Below are 20,513 nucleotides of genomic sequence, written 5' to 3' on the forward strand. Positions count from 1 at the left end.
TTTTTTTTTTTTTTTGTCTGTAACAACTGACAAGAAACACAATATACATTTTCTAGCAGTTTATTAAAAACATGTAGTGTAGCTTCAACAGTTAATCGAGGCAACCATTAACTCTACATACTGCATATAGGAAAAAACTCAAATTCAGCTACAACAAATATTTTATGCTGGAAAAGCATTTGCATGCACTCCCTACAGAGAATAAAAAGCACTGTAATTCACACCTGGAACTGACATAGCTTTTGCGCAAAGTTTTGTTTTAAGTGAGCCACTTTCTCGTATCACTAGACAAGCAGGGTCAGCTATCCTGTATTTAAATTCAAGAGACACAAACTAGAAGTAATTATCTCAGTACAAAAAAAATGTTGAAATTTAATGTCAAAATTCCAATTACTGCAGGAATTCTCCTTAAAATGTTCAGATATATTGCCAAAACAGAAAATGTTATACCTGGTGCCATCTGTACATTCCCCAGTTTCTATAAACATTTATAAACCGTAACAGCATTACCTACCTGTCCATAAATACACATCTCATGGTCATAGTGAGATGGTCAGTCAAATTCACTTAAATAAAATCCTGCATAGTATTATTTTCACGGGACACAGCAAAAATCTAGAAACTGCAGAATAATGGACATTCCAATAATTCATGCACACATGATAAAAAAATATCAAAGGAATATATTAAACATGCAACGCAAAGACTGAAAAGATGCAGAAAATTTTAGTGTCATTTTCCAGAACATATTCCAGTGCAAGTCTAATAAAGAATTCATTTCTGTGCAGCAAATGAAGTGGTCTGTAACAGAACCAAAATCAATACTTGGGTTAAGGCACCACCATAGCAAAAAATAAACAAGGCCTATAGCTCTATGTGCCATAACAGAACCCAGTCTGTATGTGGTGCCAGTGCTTATTGAGGTAACAAAATACATACCAAAAAAAAAACAAACAAACAAAAAAGAAAACATTAAGTTAGTCCCTTCAGGTAATAAAGATTTAAAGATACTGTGTCCAGATTGTTTAGAGTGGAAACAACTCATTTTAATGGAAGATGCTTAAGACTCCTTTCAGTCAAAACTGGACGTTATAGCTCTGCGTCAATCCTAGCTCTAATCCATGGGTTTTTCTGTACAGTTACATTACTGGAACAACACAGAGTACTGCTGTATACACTTACACCCATCTAAAGGCTAAGTCACAGACAATGACAGCTTAGTCTGCTTACTGACTTTGACTGCTTTGCTATACAGAGACACAAAAGAATGTCTACAAAACATACTTCACAAACACACCTCAATGAAAGGTGTGCAACATCTAACGAGACATTAGCATTTCATTTATGCTTGTGCCATATCAGTATGTGTGACGGTATATTTCAGACATGCATCTTACAAGCTTTGAGCATTGGTGAAGATGTAGGGTTTTGTTTTGAAAACCAAATTGCTGGTTTCCACTGGTCATGTTTCCCAAAAATTGCTAAGCTTGTAGGATGTGAGAGTTCGTAGCCTTGTTGAGAGTAACAAGGCACCATCAAAGAGGCAGTCATCAGATGCACAGTTTATTTCATTTTTCTGTGCTGCTGACCAAGTGAAGGTTTCATGCACATTTCAAACATATGTAAACTAAATGTACATTATCGTATACTGTACAGCTGAGATGAAATTGTTTTCATGAAGAATATGCATATCTGAAAGTTGTTACATAGGGTAACAACTTTGCAAGCCTTTTCTTGACAGCCACATACAGCTAAAGATGTCACCCCTTTTAAGTGCAAAGCTTATGTTTCTAAACTGCTAGTGTAAACCAGTCACAGTGGTTATACACTGAAATGTAGAAGTAAACTGGCATTTCAGACAAGACACATACATTGTTGATTTATGTGCAAATAAATATGTAAATTGTCAGATGAGCTGGTAACCCATGCCCACTGAGCTAATAAAGTGCAGCAGAGTAGTCAGGATATATTCCTGGAAAGGTTCTGGACATGTTGCCCCCAGAGGAATGTTCAAAGACGTATTCACAGGCTTCTTACTGCTAAGACTATGATCCACTGATGGACAGCAAAAACTGAGTCCTCTTATAGGAAGTGGCAGATCTGAGAAATGTATACTGCTAATTTGTAGGCAGTTTCACTAAGAGGGTTTCAGCTGTTGGGTTTTTCAGGGTGCTGAAAGAGAACACAAAGCTCCTCGCATGTCTGGGTTTCCACAGAGCTGAAATGGGACTCCATATTCCACGCAAGGTCTGCTGACAAGAAGTCATCCATGACAGTTTGTGTTTCATTGCTGGTCAGGAAGAGGTGTCCCAGGCCTTCTGCATGGCTGGTCACAGTCTGTGTCTCTATGCTGTTCAGCAGCCTTGTGTGCTCACCCTGACAGACAGGAGTCTGAGCAGAGAGGCCTGTGGAAAATGAAGGGACATCTGTCTGCGTTTCTGTATCGGAGGACTCGGTGCTCATAGAAAAGCTTGAATGTCGCAAGATGCTGCTCAGGGGCATGTGGCTTCCGGCATTCAACAGAAAATTGAGGTCAGTTTGAGTCTGAGTATCAAATAGCTCCAGGTCACTGGCTTGGGATCGAATTGGTCCCTCGGTTTGGTCCAATTCATCCATTAAGAGGAAGTCTGTCTGGGTCTGGATGTCCAGAGACTCCAGTGGTGTGTCACCACCCAGTCCTCCCAGTTCACTCTCCTCTGTCTGCGTCTGGATATGCACAGCATTGAGAAACTCTTCAAAGTCAAAGTCTATGCCATTGTGACCTGACCCGCAGCTTGCAGAGGTCTCAGTGAGCACCTGGTGACCTGACATGCTGTCAGAAAGAATATTTTCTAGGTCATTCAACAAGGTCATTGTTTGGGTCTGGTTGTCTGCCATGTTGTTTGAGTTGAGCTCATTTGTCTGCACCCCAAAACACATACCACCTGTTGACTTCGAGTCTTCATATAAACTGCTTCCTGCAGCGAGGGTAGCATCTAAGTTTAGTGGTGTTTGAGTGGAGACACTCGGAGAGTCATTACTAAATAGGTCAGAGCACATAATAGACTGTTCCTGAGCCTTCTCTTCTGATTGTGGCATGGCAAAGTATGTCTGTGTCTGCCTGGTTCTGTATGGGGACACAGATGAGGAGGAGCAAAGAATATGGCTTAGGCATTGGCTGTCTGTTTGAGCGCCAACTGAGGAAGTGGCTTTTGCTCGGGAGGAGAATGTCTGGGTTTCAACACTGACAGGCAGAAGGACTTGGGCACTCACACTAATGTCTGTCTGGGAACAGGATGACACTGAGGATTCGCCCACCGAGCACAAGCCTATTCCCTCTGCAAACCCCACCCCTGTGGGTATCTTTGACAAATATGATTTATCTGTCTGAATGTTGGTGGAGGTGCTTCTTCCTCTTTGCCCAGCCAGGCTGCTGGGCAAGTCCTCTGCAGATGCTGGATTTAGACTGACCTGAACCCCTGTGCTAACAGGCCCAAGGCTGGAGCAGGAAGTAGGAATGCTATCCTTAGCCCCTGAATCTTTAGTATCAATCTGGGGTACCACTGCACCTGTGGCTTGAGGCAGGAGGTGAAGGGTGCTGACTGAGCCTTGGCTGTCTACTGCCAGCACTACAGACCTCAGAGCCCCACTTTCAGTGGAAGGAAGGAGAACAGGCAGATGGGCCAGCTGCATTACAGGAACACTGAACAAAGCCATCCTGGGCTTTGGCAGGAGCAACTTCTGGAGACTCCTACGGGGGTTGGAGTCCTGATTCACTGAGTCTGGGATATAAACTGTGGTATCAGATAGAAGAGCAGTTTCTGTCAAATCTTTACCAGAAGGCATGATCTGACATGATGACTCAGTCTTAACCTTCTCAGAACCACTTAACAGTCTCTCCATCTTTCGCTTTTTTACTGGAGGAACTCTGTAATGAAAAAAGATATAGAGAAAGACAGCTGAAACCTTTAACCAAACATAGAGCACAGTTTGAATTAACAAAAAAAACAAAAAACAAAAAAACACTGGGCTACACATGTACATGCCTGTGTTCTGTAGGAATCTCATGTCCTGTCCTGTAGATGTGTGACAATAGAGCTGCCCTGCTAGCATAGGGGCAGCCACATGTACAGTGGTAGGTCTTTCCACAGTCCTCAATGTGCCTTTTCAGGTCCCACTCTGTGCTGTAGCCATTGTTGCACTTGGAACACTTGTGTTTCTTTTCTGCATGCATCTTCATAAAATGCTACAATGAAACAGATCCAAGGTTGAAGAGTATGTTACAGATGAGTTTTAAACATTCTCTTTAACATGCAATATGTATTAACTTACAGAATGAAGAGCTTTTATATAACAGTGCAAATCAAAATCTACATAGAATTCCAACACCCACAACAAAGCTGCATATTTTTTTTTGTCTAAAGAGCTAAACACACTGACTGCTCACTATATCTTGTGGACAAATCAGTGTAATGTTAATCGGGTATATATAAATCAGTATTACAATCATTCCTGTATACTGATTTTTGTAATATATTTGTTTACTTCCAAAATTGAGACCTCGATTTTTTTTCCATATTTAATCACACAAGATTCCTGGTCATAGGATGCAAGACTTACTTGTTTAACCAGTGAGAACTGAGAGAAGGGTCTGTTAGGCCCTCTGGGACAACCCTCAATGGGACAGCAATAAAGCTTCTGGGAGCCCTTCATGTTCTTTCTGACTGTGGGATTGACAATACCATCCTGGGGGTGACAATGACCGCAGGAGGCAAACAGAGAACAAGAAGACATACATCTGCATTTTAGATGTTTCTGATGATTATATCACAAATTACTATTTCACCACACATACAAGCAACCAACAAAAAGGCCTGCAGTGCTAGTGTCATTTAAAGAGGTTAAGTGAATCAAATAGGTTTACCCTTTAGCTGTGACTCCTTTGAACACCACTAGATGCAATACAGGCTATACATAAAACACAACACAAACTTGTCATAATATTTTTTCCCTCTGTATTTCAAGTGATTTTTGAACATTGCCTTGCTTTCCTTAGCCAACATACTGTAATATCCAAATTTAAAATGCAACATTAAGCCACCACACATATCTATACACAATAGGCTCTGCTGCTCATGACATTTAACATTTCGCTGTACAATTCCTCCTCTCACAGTGCCAAGGTCGACATACTAAACCAGTTGGCAACACATTATCATTCTTGAGTAATGAACAGTTTTTCACTTAAGCATTATGCTATTACTGAAAACAGAACCTAGACTGAATGCATGCTGCATGAAGAAAACAGACAAAACCATCAGCCACTCTAATAATCATTTATACTTCCATCTTATAGCAGTCAAGGTCACCTCCATTTACTGTAAAACTTGAGGGAGCAGACACCAAAAGTGAAAAACACATGAAGAGTTAGCATTAAAAAGAGATTTTGCAAACAGTGAATACTCTTGCAGGGCTGAATCCTGTCAAGTCACTGTCATTGGTCAGTAGATGGCTGTAGCTCAAAAGATACAAGTTACCACTCACTGTCTTAGTTCCAACCAGATCAGTAAGTTGCCACTGCTGAGGTTATTTCCTTTTAAGGCAAACTATACAATCCAGCGATATGGATAGAAAGACAGCTTAAATCTAACCCAAACATTCATATTAGACCTTTTAAAAGGAGCCTGCAATGCGGTTCAAGTTCAAATGAAATCCGTCTTCACTTCACAGCTAGCTACCCAGTAAAAGTCATTGATCAGCAAACATATTACTGCTGTACATTGATGCAACAGAGGGGGTGTTAAAGTGGATGTGGTAAAAACAGACATGGTGTTCCAAATCATGTCTCATTCTTGCAGTGTGAATTCATGAATAATACATAGAGATGTCAACCATTATATCATTGCCACTGCTGACAAAACTTTCACATAAGTGAATTAAAAATAACATGCTCAATCTGACGTTTTTGCTCAGACTTTCATTGCTGTTTGGCTCCTCTTCTGTCTTTACAGCCAAGACACAGTCAGTGATTAAACTGTGGCTGCACAATCAATCAAAACACCTATAGGCTATCAAATTTCCTTCGGGCTTATAAAGGTTGTTTAGACACTGGAGTAAAGCAGAACTATATTAAAAGGATGGTCGACTTAACAGACAAACTTTATATATCCCTGATAGCACCTCAAATATATGGTTAAACCACAGATTGCGCCTTTGAAACGCTCCTCTAACTGGCCCACATGAACTATTCGTAAGATCTAATTCAAATTCTCACGTTCACCTATTTTGGACAAAGAGCTTGTCTATTGCAGGACAAAAGGCAGCCTTTCCCAGCAAAGAACTTCATTCATGGAGAGGAGACAGTGAATAACTGCCTCCCACAAAAAAACCCAGTGAGGACGCAGGAAGCTTCGGTCCAAATGTTTCAACTGTTTAGTAACGTTGCTGCTAACAGCTAGTACCATGTATTTGAGACTCAGAAAATGAACAATGGTCGTGTACCAAAGATGAAGAGACGATAAACAGATTTCTGCTTTCACACACACAGATCAGACACTCTCCAAATTCTGTAATAACGTTATATCGACAAACTCAGTAGCGATACTCATGTGATCCAAATCATAACATGTTACGCAGCTACTTGGCGTGGCTAGCTGGCTAACAGTAAACTTAACTGGCTGTAACAGGCTACATGTCACAGAGCTTGAGCCACACAGAAAAAAAAGCTACTTCACAGCTAACGGAACTACGATTTGTTTACCAAGTAGTTACCCATAGAACGTGTTAACATTAGCTTAAACGAAGTTGTGGATGACTTGCATTTTCCAGTTTTATGACGGACAGTGTATTTCGATACTCAGGTAGCCAAGTTAGCATCGCAGTGGCATACACCACTAGTTAAACCACATAAATATTAACCACACTCAGTGTTTACCTTTATTCTGTGAGACTTAACAAGATGCATGTTCAATGCAGGTGTGTTGGGGAGGATCTTGCCACATCCCTCCACAGTGCAGAGGATGTTTGTTCTCACTTCTTTGGTTAGCTCCATGATGGTGGGTTTTACTATTTCCTGTGAATGTGACAAACAATCTTGGTCACATTTCAGACTGTCTGTGATAGCGTTATCTCTCTTACTCGTCTTATCCGATGCTGAAGCAGCCATGTTCCTGCGTTGGCAAAGCCCCAGCGTTGAATGAAAGGGGCATTACATCCCTCAGCCCAGCCTGAAAGGCTACTTCACCACCCGTTCCTCTGTGGGCTGCTGGAGAGCGGAGCCAACGTCACACCCGGTATAACGATCAGACTTCCGTTTTTAAAACGATCACTTCACCATTGGGCTGTTGCTTTGCAAGGCTTTGTAACCTTATATAAATATGACCATGCCTGTGTATGAGGTGTTTGCTACGCGCGGTATAGTCTATGTTGAAAGAGTGTTTTCAGATGCTTAACTGTTTACTTCAAAAGTCTTAACTAGAACCTGGCAGCAGGAAAGACGTCGGACTGCCGACCTCTGCAGTTGTTGACCTCTGCTGATTTACATAACCCTAACTAGAGGTTGAGTCAAATTGTCTGTACTTCCTGGGAAACATTTGATTTCTGCAGCCACTTGGTGAATCAGAGGAGTCACATGAGTCCACCATTAGATCCTAACGACCCTCACCAGCTTACTCCTTTGTTCACCTAACGAGCCTATTCAGGCCAGGTGTGAAGTGAAGCCAACTCCGGGCATGGGTCTAACGACTCTCAGCTGATTTACTTAGTTTACCTAGTGAGCCTATGGGACTAGGGTTGGAGTGAAACTAACCTGTGAGATAAATTGGAGGTTCCAGTCCAGCCTTTCTCAGACTGATGAAGCCACCTGGATAGGTGATGAAACGTTTCTGCCTTAAAACTGAAAGTCCAGTTGCCATGACTCAACCTCTAGATAACTTCCCCTGGATGACTGAGAATCTTCACAGACACATAACCCTAACCTACTTTCAGAAGTGAGTGAGACCTGGTTTACACTGTTGACCCCCACCAAGTTATCAACTTTTTCCAGAAGTAGAGCTAGGGCCAACTGTCTAAAGCATTAGTTTAAAAAAAAAAAAAAAAAAAAATCTATACATAATACATTTATACACTTGCTATTGTAGGCTGAAGCTAATACAAAATACACGTGATCTGCAATTCTATTATGTTGGTCTGACAAAGGAACTAAATGTTCTTAATAAATCGATCAATCTTGAAACAAATACTATAAACTTGTGATGAGGCAGAAAAATGACGTTCACATCTGGCAGAGCTAGACAACACAACATCACAAAGATTCAACCATGAAGAATAATAAAAATACTGCTTTTATATTCAATTTGAACACAAACTATAATAATTGATTACAATAACAGTACGAAAAGATAAAAATGTAAATTATCATTTGCCAACTATTGACATATTTGCAACTGCAAACCCAGATACACACTACATTTAGCCATGACACTTAATCATTCATATTAAGAACAAGATTGGTAATAAAATGGAAGAAACAAACCATGGGTGGACTGGACATAGCAGAAGAAAGAACAGGCCACACAATGTCTTTTAAATCATATATCAGTGGATCTGTGGTTTATGGGGAGGAACCAAGGGTTTTGTCCTTGAGGGCAAAATAATTCTTTCCTTTTAGGGGAATAGAAGAGAACAGAGGTGTAATGGGGGGGGAAACAATTCCTGCAAAATATAAAAATACATTAAATTAGATTAACTGGATTGTAATCACAATTATGTTTTCTGACATTCTAGTTATTTGTCTAGACAGATTTTTCTTAACAATCCAAGCAGAAACCTAGTAAAAATGGCAGATTTCCACTCTGTACAAAGATGGTTATTGCTGATAGATGTATAAAATATGAAATAGAAAATCCTTGTCTCCTGTATGGGACATATTTATAGGAATTGGGATGCATTTATGATCTATTGCATTTACTATTAGAACATAAATTAGTGAATGAATAAAAGTTCTCCACAAAGAGTGGTAAAGAAAGGCAGGTTCATAGACAGAGTGGTGCCATCTTGTGGTCATATATGGATTCAACAGTAGCAGGAAACATTCAAAATTGTTTAATTTTTACTGCTTTGGTATCATCTGACAGGGATTAAAAAAAGTTTGTGTTACCATTTAATTTTCATGACATAAATGGTTTCTTTATTTGCTCTGGCCAACAAAGTATTGAATATGAAGTACCTGAAGCTGCACACTGCCTGAATGACTCAAGGAGGTTGGTGCTTGTAAATTTGACAACACATCTGAAGGGCTCCTCCCGCTCTGTCATGATCCTGTTGGTTTGATCTTTGAATTTAGTCTCCAGCTTAACAAAGATAAACAAAAAATTTATTTAGATGAGTAATGTTAAACCTTTGCACTGATAGAGCAATACATGACCTTTGATTTTTTATTTTCAACAGCTATTCTGCTTATTACCAAAATTCAGTAAAACACAAGCATGGCTTAGAGTACCTTGTAAACCGCAGACTCTAGCTGAGGTAGCACACCATCACCAAAGGCCCCACGGGCCATCTGAAGTCTTTTTGCTTCAAGCCCATCTTGTTCTTTTATTATGCATGGGTCTGTAAAGCCAAATACATAAAATGTTGAAATTTCACTAAACAAACAAACAATGCTAAAAAATGTTACACACAAAAATATTAAAGTCACTTAAATTAGATTAAATGAAGTGATATACATACTGGACATAGTTTGATCTTTTTCTGCAACAGGGCTGGAAAAGTTAGTAGGAAACACCTAAAAAAAAAAAAAAAAAAAGTAGGATCCACATGAAAAAATTTGCAACATACATCTGTTCAATCATTTTACAGATCTAGACAATTAGGTTAAACACAGTTATAAGATGCTATTTAAATGGTGGCTCATTTGGGCTGTAAAAATACTTTCTTGACATATTCAGGCCATACAAAATGATAGTACTATTAACTGCAGCTATTACATGGCAAATCTGATCATTTCCAACTAGTTAGACAACTAGTAAATTTACAGAAAATCTTCACCTAAACCACAGTTAAAAGTGAAAGCCCTGCAGACAGTCACAAAATATAAAGTAAAAGTGCAAAGGTTAAACTTAACAATTTAGCAATAGCAATTTAACTGCAAAATCACAACCAGTGTGTGATGACAGAGCTCTGCAACAGACAATACTCAGTTCATAAACATATGTCGAGAGAAAAAAGAGAAGACGACCATACAGAGCATTGCATATTGTGCGAAGTCACAACAGGCTTACCAGTGGGTATTGCTTCATCAGCAGGTCCCTAATGGCAGTAAGTTTGCGTCCACTGAGGTTAGCATCCTTAAAACCTTGGTACCTGGTGGACAAAATCAATGCCTGAAAAGAACAGCATTCTCTTAGAGGGGAACAGAAAGACATATAAAAAAAACAAACAAAAAAAACAAAAAACAAAAAGTGATCTGGCAGCTATACAAACAATGAAGAACTAATGTAAAACACACCACTCACCTGAGATAACAAGGGCTTTTGCTTTGAAGTCAGGCTGGTCACAAAGACATAAGGGGTTTGAAGATGGTAAACAACATATGTTGGTTTCAGGTGGTTGGGCCGAGAGAAGGTGTCTCCCCATGCAATCCGAATCCATACAGCTTCATCTGTGTGTTTCTTTGTTTTTACAGACACCTTCAATGCAATGTCCAAAAGGAGCCTTTAATATAGCATCTTAACATAGAGGTCTACAAAATGCAACCATCGATAGTTAATGATGCAGCTTTGAAAATCTAACGATTCAGCTATTGAAAGCAGTAGGATTTTGCAATGTATGTGAGTAGGTATATCTGACTTACATGTCTTACAACCTCACTGAGGTGGGTCTTAAATCGTTCCTTGAATTGTGTCAGCTCTACAGAGCAAGCATCATCTGGAAATCACAGATCACAATCAATGCTTACATTAAAAGGAGAGACAGATTAAATATACCTCATCTAAATGCTGCAGAAGTCAAAATGTATTGTCTAGACAGTACTACTATATCTTTACTTAACATACCCTCAGGGTCCATGAGTCGGTATGCATGCCACATCCCCTGGTTTGGATTATCAATGACATCTGAGAGAGAATGAAACCAAAGCAACACAAAAACATTAGACTGATGATAACCATGGTGTGGACAGTGTGACACGGAATAATCAGATATTATGTGAGGGAAATCCTCTAAAACCTTTGAGCTACATTGCCATTCCCTACCAGATTTGTTGTGCATTACTGAGTAAAGTATGACCGATGCTGCGCAGGTAGTATTTTTACCTCACAGTACTGTACGAGCTGAACAAACTACACAGAAAAACACACAGGCCATAGCAGCTCGCTTGGATATACTGCATAATGGAAAGATTAGATTTAAACATAAAGGTGCTCTGAAATATCTAGAAAACATAAAAGCTATGAGGATAAAACTGTGACATTTGTCGTTGGTCACGCCACTTGAGCTGCTCTGAATACTCAAAGTCAAAATGTCTACCATTACACCATGGTTTGACGACATGCAAAAAAAAAAAAAAAAAAAAAAAGTTATCTTATTTATAATTTCCCTGGACTTACGTATCATCTCGAGCTCTGCGACGTTTTTAACTGTCCAGCCATTTTTCTGCAAAGAGAAGAAGTGAATTTAAAACAGGAAAGCTACGCAGACGCTAGCTGATTCCCATTGAACGAATTGAGAAGATGGATTTCAAGCAACGTTAATTGGTTGGTGTAAAGTTGATGGGACGTTAGATTAAATTAAATATCTCAGCGTAACTTCACTTTCACTTATGTGGCATTTTGTAAAGGATTGCCGGTTGAAATAGCCACATACTTCGCAAAGTGTGAGCAGTTCTTCCGTTAAAGCCGATTTGGACTGAGTAAAATCAAGGGACTGTCGCTGTGCCATCGTCAAACGGCCCCACTTTCCCAGCGTCGTTTTCAGCATTTCAGTCGATGTCCGTCTTATGAGTCGGTGCAGTAAGCGCTTAGTGGTGTCATCCATTCTTCCTCAAACTGCAATCGAAGTCTGTTGTACTGGAAGATACTTTTTTTTTTTAACTTAACTAAACTGTATACTCCGGTCAATTTGCGTACTAAACTAGCTACAACTTCTAAACAAACCGCCTGAGAGAGAGAGCACATGAATCAACCAATCAGATGTTTCCACAAAATCTTACGCACTTCTTTCTGCGCCCTCTGTTGTGTTGGAGTGGTACTACTCATAGTACTGGTCTTTTCAACAGAACTTTTCATCCATCCATCCATATACCCCATTATCTATCTTCGACTTCCATTATCTCTTTCAACCCATATAGGGTGACCCTACAATTTAGCCTCGCCTCACTGATATAGGTGGGGTGGATGAAATCATAGGAACACTTGTCATTAGGAAGCAATACAATTACAAACAGTACCATCCTCCAAAAATGATTGTGCAATTACATCAACACCTCTATAAAAACAGAACATTATCATCTTCATCATGGGAGCTTCTGGATTAGACTGTATTAGTTGGGGCTTAGTCTAACTAATAAACTGCCAGCTGAGTGCATGAACTGGATTCATGATTGAGATTCAGTTGTTGCAGCGTATCTGCTCTGTCAAAGCAACTGCAAACATTTGAGTAGTCTATAAACAATAACTCATTACTGACTCTTGGCCCAACTTTAACTGTGAACTCTGAAGATACTGAATTATATTTCAATATTAATGTTTGAATTCTTTGAAACATTTGTAAAATCTGGGCAAAGCTATAGTATAATGACGTTTTATACATGTCTTCATTATTGTCAATAAAAATGTCCTTGCTTCTGTTTTCAGTCAGGTTCAGCTACTGTATACAGTCTAGATGTATTACTGGTGATGTAAGTTTTTTTGCAAATCTCTATATTTCCCTTTTCTATTTTTAGCAGCAGAGTTTTAATGTACCTTGTGTTAAATGGTCCTGATTATGTCCCTGTTAGGTGAAAGTTAAATCGTTTAAAACATTTATTTCAATAAATTAAGGAAACGCTGAATCCTTTCTTCTTGCTTTTTAGAGGCAAATAACACCACTGTTAAGTGGAGTTATACAAATCCCAGCAGATGTCCATCAAAATCAGTGACTTTAACTAAAACAAGAAAGGATGCACCCGGTTATACAGTTAATCAGCCATAAACAAAATCGGAAATACATTGTAGGGAAACATCTTGTGTCTTCTGTCAACTTCCGCCATTACGAAGCTCACGTTTTGTGGGGGAGACCCACGCCATTGGTGGATGGAGGACAAATGTAGACGCCGATTGGCTCTTCCTTATTGTTACGCAAAACGCAGTCGCTAGATGGGTATGGAAGCTTGTAGCTAGTTACCTGCAGGTCATTCCTGGTTTTTAGTTTATAGAGATTTTGGTCCAAGACTGAGTTATTTAGTGGAAACTATAGCGTCATTACAATAAAGTGAGTTGGTATTCTAAGGCGAGGAAGACTAAAACCTCGGAGTTGTGTGGTTGCATGGATTTATCCTTACGATAACGTTAGCTGAGGCCTGGTTGTTTGCTAACGTGACATTTCACTGCTGGAAAGCTTTTCAAATGCCACAGTCTGTCTATCGGTAAGGGTCAGCCGCACTGTTACCAAGCGTCCTGTAATAAATGTCTTGTACTCTATTCAAGCCATCATATACCATGATGCAGAACATTCGAGCCAACGCTATGCTTGTCAGGTAGTTTACAAAGGCATCATGTTGTATTTGGCGCAGCGTTGTGTGTCTGAAGGTAAGTGTCCATTGGAAAAACGCACTCCATCATCATCACCACCACAATGACAGCTCCGGAGGGAGGGGGATGGGGAGGCATGAGTATCCTTTAGAGTCTATATGAACTAGTGCTGGAACAATCTGCAACATTGTTGTTGAAACGTATTGTTTCTGCCATTTCGGTGGCAGAAATGCCACTCGTTCCAGGTTCTCTATGTGTTGACATTTTTCGTTTCTCTGTTTTCTGTTGTTGTATAATGACAGTCTTTGATTATTTGGACCTTAGCCAGACAAAACAAGCAATGTGTTTCCAACTGTCATCAAATCACATCAGAACTGTCAACTTCTTGTTTGTGTGTTTTCAGTATTGCTGAAGTGGTTCAGTAAGGCCTTAACTCAGAATGCATCCTGACCTGTCACCTCACCTGCACACTGATGAGTGTAATGAACTAATAGCTCTTCTAAAGAAGTGCCACACGGAGGTACGTCACTCTCAGGATTCTTGTGTTGCTGTGTGCTTTGCATGTACAGAAAACAAAAATCATGTAATACTTTTTTCATGTTACCCTCAGCACAGCGTCCTGAAGTTCTTTGGCACATGTAATGACATGGACCGTGCTATGCGTCAGTGCCTGAAGAAGGAGGTCTGACAGTTTTTTTTGTTATTGTTGTTTTTTTTGTTTGTTTTTTTTCTTTTTTACACAAAACAAGTAGTGCTCAAACTACAGAGATTTTGGTACTTTTTTTCTAAATCAGTTTTTATTTGTGTCCTTACCATTTAACAGAGACTGGAAAAGCAGGCACGCAACAGGCAGCATGCACAAGAGATGAAAAGGAGGCTAAAAGAAGGATCAAAAGAACATCTCTGAAGGGTCTTTTTCTACAGCTATGCTCTGACACTGCAAGTTAAAAGTATTTATATGTTAGGGCACTGAAAAACCATTGCACTGTGTTACACTGGTGTTTCTGTGTCAAGGGACACAAAGCTATGCAGATCAGTCTCTGTAAATTCAGAGTAAAGTAGGTTATATTTGACATTGACACAATGTTGTCTATCAACTAATTGAAGATGCAAGTGTTACTATATATTATTACTGTTAGTTTGGACAAGCTTAAACAAGAAGAAATGTTATTTAAATGCTGAGGTCATATACCAACAATTCCAACTCTGGTTAATATATACTGTTTTCTCATGCAGTATGTTTCCTTAAGTGAACCCTGTTAGTGCAATACATAATTTTTTATCACTGACATGGATTAAAACTAATTGGTGTTACCAGAATCAACATTAAAACAACAGCATATAGTAGTTTGGATTTTAAATTGCTGTTGGGCATTGTGATTTATTTCCTCTCGATTAGCAGTACACTGTCCAATCTTACCGATCAATGGAGCTGGTGGTAGGAAACTGTCATCCAATCATTATTTTAGCAGGCAGGACACCTCAGGAATCTTATGCTATCTGAGAATAAGGTGGGTCCATTTCAGTGTTTCAGAGATGCATGTTAAAAATAGTCAATAATCAGAATGACCAGTGGCTGGTTGGTTCTTAAAGTGAACATACACCCATGAATATACTGATCACAGATGTTTGATTGTTTAATTTGAAAGGGCGATAATATTGATTCTTTGTAAATTTTAATTACTTTCAAATAAAGTTAAATTATTGGTTATTTTAAGAATCCATTGTTGCCTTGATACTGGACTGGTATCACACGAACACTGTAGAACAAGGGTATCTACAGGTGTTTTAGACATGACATGAATAGCCCCTTAAAAATGGACAAGTGGCTGCAATTTAAGTAACCTTAGACCATGTCATCCTTGACTGAGAGGTCTTACATTTAAAAAGGCTTAAACTGAACTTGATGCCTGCAGAAACCCTTCATTAAGATGTGAAGAGAATATAAGCTTAAAGGTCCAGTTATGTTTCAGAAATTTTGCTTATATCAAATCGTCTTCATCAGCACCTGAACCTGTTAAAGGTGTGGAAGGATACACTAGATGGCCTGCTCAAACATTTTTTTTTACGCCGTCTGGCTTGTGGTCATTGATCTTGTGCACATTTGACTGAAAGTTGACACTTAAGTCAATAGATAACACTATAGTGGCTGAGGACTCGTCTTAACTTCCTCCCAAAAGTCTTCTATGTTCTTTTCTAAAACTTGTTGAGTAGGATAAAAGAGAAATTGACTGTAGCGTGTTGATGGCATGTTACGTCGTCATTACTTTCTCACAGCAACACAGGAAATGCCAAGTACCTGTCTGACCAATAACTAGGATGAGTTAGAACACAAAATCACTGGAAGATGTGAGGACAAACGGTTCACAATGTAGCCTGAAGCTCATGTTCCTTCAATATCTAAATAACTGTTAAAACACTGCAGTATCACAGCCTGAGTAAAACAGACACTGACTGTGAATGTGCATTTCCACACAGTTGTGTTTCTAGACAATGCACAACAAATACTATTAAGTGTTGAAGTGCTGTTCAGTTGAAAGAGTTTACCCTTCAATCAATCTTTAGCTGATATTTAAATTGTAAGGCACCCTGAGGTGGCTTGATGGAATACACATACATGAGACAAAATATTTTGGTTATAATGGAAAACACCATAGAAACCCATCAAAGATGCACTCAATTATAATGAACAATGGAGCAAATACTTGTGTAGGTTTGTTGTAACTGATTTCCTTAGAATTTTAATATCCCAGTGCTGATGTGGTAATTTGGATTTTGTGTCTAAAAGAGAAACCTTCAAATGTTCAACAAATTTTTAAAGTAAATAATGCATTTTCTATTTTAGGCCACAGCTGTGATGTACTTTGGAATATAATTACAAATTAAAATAAATAAATGAATAAATACATAAAAGATCCCTGACTTAAAGAATCTGTGATTAACACTCAGCACAAGTGACTGATGCTGTACATTAGCCACATTAGACACACACTTCCAAGGCTTTTTTGGGTCTCTAAAGCAGTAATTGCATATTAACTTACTTACCAATAGAGGAAATGAATGTATGGGCCCTTTTGATAAAAAAAAACAAACAAACCAAAAAACAAAATCAAAATAACATCTGACTTAATTTAAGTCTAATGGACTTTTTGGTTAGTGCCTGTGAGAATATGACGTATTTTTGGAGCTGAATCACCAGTCTGCATTCGCTTATGTATTTGGTATGTTAGGATTAAATGATACATTCAGGTGCAGTATATTGCAACAGCAAAGGGTTTTATTTTTCACAAGCTTAAGCTGAAGTGTGCTGTTGTTAATTTTAGGTAAAATGGGTCATAAATTTAAAAGAAAAAACATTAAATATTCCCTGCAATTCAACTGCAATGGCTACAAATTCAATCTTAACCTCATTGAGAATTTTTTATACACTTGAAAATGACAAATCTAAAATACAATAAAATTCTGATAATACTTATAAAGCTCAGTCAAAAACAATATATATTAATTTATCTGATAATTTACAAAAAAATACATATTCTGATCATGTCTAAGGAAAAGGTAAACATTCAAGTGACAGTGTTCACTCATTTTGGTTTTGAAATTATACATTATACAATTATACAAAATTATCTGCTTTCCTGACCAACTTAAGTTCAAAGATTTTCTGGGATAACTTAGAATGGGTGATTAAGAGAGTCAGGACACTTCTAGAGCAAAGCAAACCACATGGCACTGCACATCCAAACACTTATCTCAAATAAATACAAAAATAAACTTAACATTTCTAACAATACTTACAATGCTCTTACAAAACATACCCGGAAATAAAAGGTATTCACACAGGTGATACATTTGTATGTACAATATATTACATGCAATTAGTTACACGAAACAGTCAACATTATCTATTATTTTGTTCTGCATGTGTACAAATGCAAAATGAGCAAATATCTTCTGAGTTTTACAAAACAGATCTCAGACCTACACGTTTTTTGGTTAAACAAAATAGATCTCTAGCTATAATACACACTAAAGTGTAGAACGTCTTGAAATCTTGGATGGTCACATGCAGACAGACAAAGTCGACTCCAGCTACACAACATGTTGCATTTTCACAATATTCATGGACAATTAGCGTAGTCACAAGGTCTTTACTTGATGACTAAGGAGGAATAATCTTTTATGTGCTCTAAAAACACACAAAGAAATAACTGTCAGGTACTATCAACATGAGCATCAGATTATTATTTTATTTGTTTTGGAAAAAGCAACCATGTGTTTCACACTATCTGTACTGATATATTAAAGCACCACAGTAGTGCATATTAAGCTACAATATGTAGCTCAAGCAAAATGGGCTAAAATCCATTGCCAACCCTTCCATGTACCGCTACTTCATTAAATTAAAGCTATTTTCTACACAGGCCTAACTGCTACTTAATTAAGCATAGACACATTTGTATATTTATCTGGAGTGCTAGCATTCACGTAAGATTTCCAGTGTTTACCATTTTCACTTATTTTTCTGATTTGCAAACAAATTCTAGGTGTATGTTAATTCAAAGAAATCCCCTTTAAAAGAAAACTTTAAAAGAACTTTTATTGAAAAATAAAATTTAAATTAAAATGTTGCCACATCTGATTTGTTAGAGATGAAGATAACTAAAGGCAGATGGATATATGAGGTCATGTACATATAAAAATGATAAAGTCACTGAAAAACAAGATGTCTGTTATGTGTAATAAAGACTTTTACAGTTATAAAGAATGAATTGTAATGAAAAATAAATATTATTATCACATGGAATGTGCATGTAAGGAACAAGAAAAAGTGTCCTCATGCAAACTTTGGTTTACAATTCAAAATAATAAGCGACTGAAAGAAAATCCTGAAAAATATTTCTTATATACAGAAAGCAACTCTACACACTTAAAATAAATATATATTAATATATATTAGCATTCGTTTATTATGTGCTGTCAGACATACATTGATTTCATACATCCTATTGATTAAATCTCACATTAAGTACAGAAACATTTTGTACCTCCCTGCATTTAAGCAATGTACATTTGGCCTTTCATTCTCTGACTTCCTAAAAAGAAAAGAAACATCTGGACAGCTGTAGGTCCAATAAAAAAGTGGCTTTTGAAAAGGTGATCATGAAGGAATTTGTTTCCTTGATAGAGATGTAAATTAGCAAACTCCATGGACTCCAATCTGGTAATGGATGGAAACAAAAGCCCCTAACGCAACTTTTCTTTCAGTTTGAGATCACAGCCGTATCATCCTGAATGCTTCTCTGTAGGTAGTCTCAGACCAACACTGACCATCTCTGGTTTTCTTTGTGTAGATTGTTACTTCTCACATGCCTTGTTCTGCAGATAACTGAAGAGTGCCTCTAGTCCTTTTGTTGAACACCACAGCTGCTTCAGCATCTGGCACTCTTTCTCATTCACCTCTTTCAGAACTGACATGAGGATACTCCTCATCAGGCCTTTCGACTCTTCTAAAACCTTGTAAAAACACACAGAGGACCAGGTCATTTGGTTATATTCCAGATGAAAGCTTTGCCTTCTGGGCTGTTTAGGTCAGGACCTACCACTGCACTGCACAATGCCATTTCCTTTACACGTAGCATCACTTCCTGGTTAAATGTTGTGGGCCAGAAGACCTGTGACACCAGACCTCTACTGCAACCTTCTTGTGCAGTGAGTTTTCGTCCACAGAACAACATTTCATTAGCCTGCCAATGGCGAGACAAAAAGACAAACTTTTTAAAATGTCATATAATTCAAAGTTCCATTCCAAACACAAGACAGTCAGATATGAGGAATCATATCAAGTGAAATTTGACAAAGGCTTTGATATTGCTGGGACCCACCAGAGCTACACCCAGTATCTGGGGGAAAGTGTAAGATGAGCATCCAGAGGGGGTGAGATGGAGGGCTGCACACGGTGTTTGGAACCAGGCCCTCTCACTGGCCCACACTACATCACAAAGTGGCAGGATGGATGCCCCTAAGCCGAGAGCAGGCCCGTTTACTGCTACCACTATGGGTTTCTTGAACTGGATGAATGCCAACACAAAATCCCTGAAGGGTCATAGAACAATCAGTACCAAATCTGTCAAGTCTTATGGCAAGTGATAAGAGTCAGTGTTTAAAGTGGAACGATTTCTTCTTACCGTACAGCGTCTGCAATGCGGCTGCTCTCTTTTCGGCGGTCAGTGGAGAGGCGCCCTATCAGGTAGGACGGTTCCAAACCACTACAGAAAACAGTCCCCACAGAGCTGAGCAATACTAATTTACTATCATCAGCAGCTGCATTACCCAAAGCTCGACACACTTCCTTCATGATCTGATGAGAGAAAGAGGGAGATGTGTATTACATTCTCAAGTCAGCTGACAAAGGGAAAGGCTGGGAAGAAACAAGATGAATCCTTAGAGTAAGGCCTGTAGATGCAGGTATGGAGACCTGAAAAAAATGACAAGCACAGGAATTCAGCTGTTGCCAGTTAACAGAGTCAACTAGTATTCAGACAGCACAACCCAGAGCACAGCAATGAACACGTTTTCAGTTGAGGGATATCAGTATGCATGCTCTTGTTCAAGTTACATATATATTTTAAAAAAAATTTACAGTTGAAATTTCACAACTAATATTTTTAAGTATGTTGAGAAAATACTAAAGAGAAAATCAGAATGCAAGCTTTTAGTCTCTTGTTATCTGTACAGCTATACATTTTTCAGTTTATTTTGCAAACAATTTCTGTTTTACAATTTCGTTCTATTATATCTAAAAAC

At 38.4% G+C, this 20,513-nt stretch overlaps 4 protein-coding genes across 5 annotated transcripts in view; 1 reads left to right on the plus strand and 3 right to left on the minus strand.

Annotated features, from left to right (window-relative positions):
* Positions 1 to 356: 356 nt before the first annotated feature.
* atmin (ATM interactor) lies at positions 357 to 7,232 on the minus strand. Its single transcript, XM_026320305.1, has 4 exons — positions 6,914 to 7,232; positions 4,600 to 4,725; positions 4,026 to 4,225; positions 357 to 3,907 (listed from the first exon to the last, which is right to left on the minus strand). The coding sequence occupies exons 1-4, from the start codon at positions 7,142 to 7,144 to the stop codon at positions 2,149 to 2,151; spliced, it is 2,316 nt and encodes a 771-aa protein (XP_026176090.1). The 5' UTR covers positions 7,145 to 7,232; the 3' UTR covers positions 357 to 2,148.
* A 1,068-nt stretch (positions 7,233 to 8,300) lies between these two features.
* On the minus strand, positions 8,301 to 12,144 carry cenpn (centromere protein N). Its single transcript, XM_026320144.1, has 10 exons — positions 11,842 to 12,144; positions 11,586 to 11,631; positions 11,034 to 11,093; positions 10,832 to 10,905; positions 10,494 to 10,667; positions 10,260 to 10,361; positions 9,709 to 9,763; positions 9,479 to 9,588; positions 9,206 to 9,329; positions 8,301 to 8,691 (listed from the first exon to the last, which is right to left on the minus strand). Exons 1-10 carry the CDS (start codon positions 12,010 to 12,012, stop codon positions 8,591 to 8,593), a joined length of 1,017 nt encoding a protein of 338 aa, XP_026175929.1. The 5' UTR covers positions 12,013 to 12,144; the 3' UTR covers positions 8,301 to 8,590.
* Positions 12,145 to 13,302: 1,158 nt separating this feature from the next.
* On the plus strand, positions 13,303 to 15,417 carry cmc2 (C-x(9)-C motif containing 2). 2 transcript variants are annotated; one of them, XM_026319813.2, is made up of 4 exons: positions 13,303 to 13,446; positions 14,110 to 14,226; positions 14,317 to 14,388; positions 14,530 to 15,417. In XM_026319813.2, exons 2-4 carry the CDS (start codon positions 14,146 to 14,148, stop codon positions 14,611 to 14,613), a joined length of 237 nt encoding a protein of 78 aa, XP_026175598.1. In that variant the 5' UTR covers positions 13,303 to 13,446; positions 14,110 to 14,145; the 3' UTR covers positions 14,614 to 15,417. The 2 variants fall into 2 exon arrangements, with proteins under 2 accessions (XP_026175598.1, XP_026175597.1); XM_026319812.2 differs by having other exon boundaries at positions 13,304 to 13,600.
* A 1,544-nt stretch (positions 15,418 to 16,961) lies between these two features.
* Positions 16,962 to 20,513, minus strand: part of LOC113137877 (chromodomain Y-like protein 2) — a 31,730-nt gene continuing 28,178 nt past the window's right edge. The window contains exons 4-7 of the mRNA XM_026319811.1: positions 19,895 to 20,067; positions 19,592 to 19,802; positions 19,310 to 19,453; positions 16,962 to 19,223 (exon numbers count right to left, since the gene is read on the minus strand). Coding sequence (XP_026175596.1) covers positions 19,065 to 19,223; positions 19,310 to 19,453; positions 19,592 to 19,802; positions 19,895 to 20,067 — 687 coding nt within the window. The 3' untranslated portion in view covers positions 16,962 to 19,064. The remainder of the gene's footprint in view (positions 19,224 to 19,309; positions 19,454 to 19,591; positions 19,803 to 19,894; positions 20,068 to 20,513) is intronic.

This window comes from Mastacembelus armatus, chromosome 3, assembly GCF_900324485.2.
Source record: "Mastacembelus armatus chromosome 3, fMasArm1.2, whole genome shotgun sequence".
Classification (NCBI taxonomy): domain Eukaryota; kingdom Metazoa; phylum Chordata; class Actinopteri; order Synbranchiformes; family Mastacembelidae; genus Mastacembelus; species Mastacembelus armatus.

Excerpts from the sequence above, each read along its gene's own strand:
- atmin (XM_026320305.1), bottom strand. The coding sequence starts at position 7,144 with ATGGCTGCTTCAGCATCGGATAAGACGAGTAAGAGAGATAACGCTATC. Across the intron at positions 4,226-4,599 it reads AGTTCTCACTGGTTAAACAA|CATTTTATGAAGATGCATGC; the intron begins GTAAGTCTTGCA and ends GTTTCATTGTAG. Across the intron at positions 3,908-4,025 it reads GAGATTCCTACAGAACACAG|AGTTCCTCCAGTAAAAAAGC; the intron begins GCATGTACATGT and ends TTTTCATTACAG.
- cenpn (XM_026320144.1), bottom strand. The coding sequence starts at position 12,012 with ATGGATGACACCACTAAGCGCTTACTGCACCGACTCATAAGACGGACA. Across the intron at positions 10,362-10,493 it reads AAAAGCCCTTGTTATCTCAG|GCATTGATTTTGTCCACCAG; the intron begins GTGAGTGGTGTG and ends TGTTCTTTTCAG. Across the intron at positions 9,330-9,478 it reads TAGAGTCTGCGGTTTACAAG|CTGGAGACTAAATTCAAAGA; the intron begins GTACTCTAAGCC and ends ATCTTTGTTAAG.
- cmc2 (XM_026319813.2), top strand. The coding sequence starts at position 14,146 with ATGCATCCTGACCTGTCACCTCACCTGCACACTGATGAGTGTAATGAA. Across the intron at positions 14,227-14,316 it reads TAAAGAAGTGCCACACGGAG|CACAGCGTCCTGAAGTTCTT; the intron begins GTACGTCACTCT and ends TGTTACCCTCAG. Across the intron at positions 14,389-14,529 it reads GTCAGTGCCTGAAGAAGGAG|AGACTGGAAAAGCAGGCACG; the intron begins GTCTGACAGTTT and ends ACCATTTAACAG.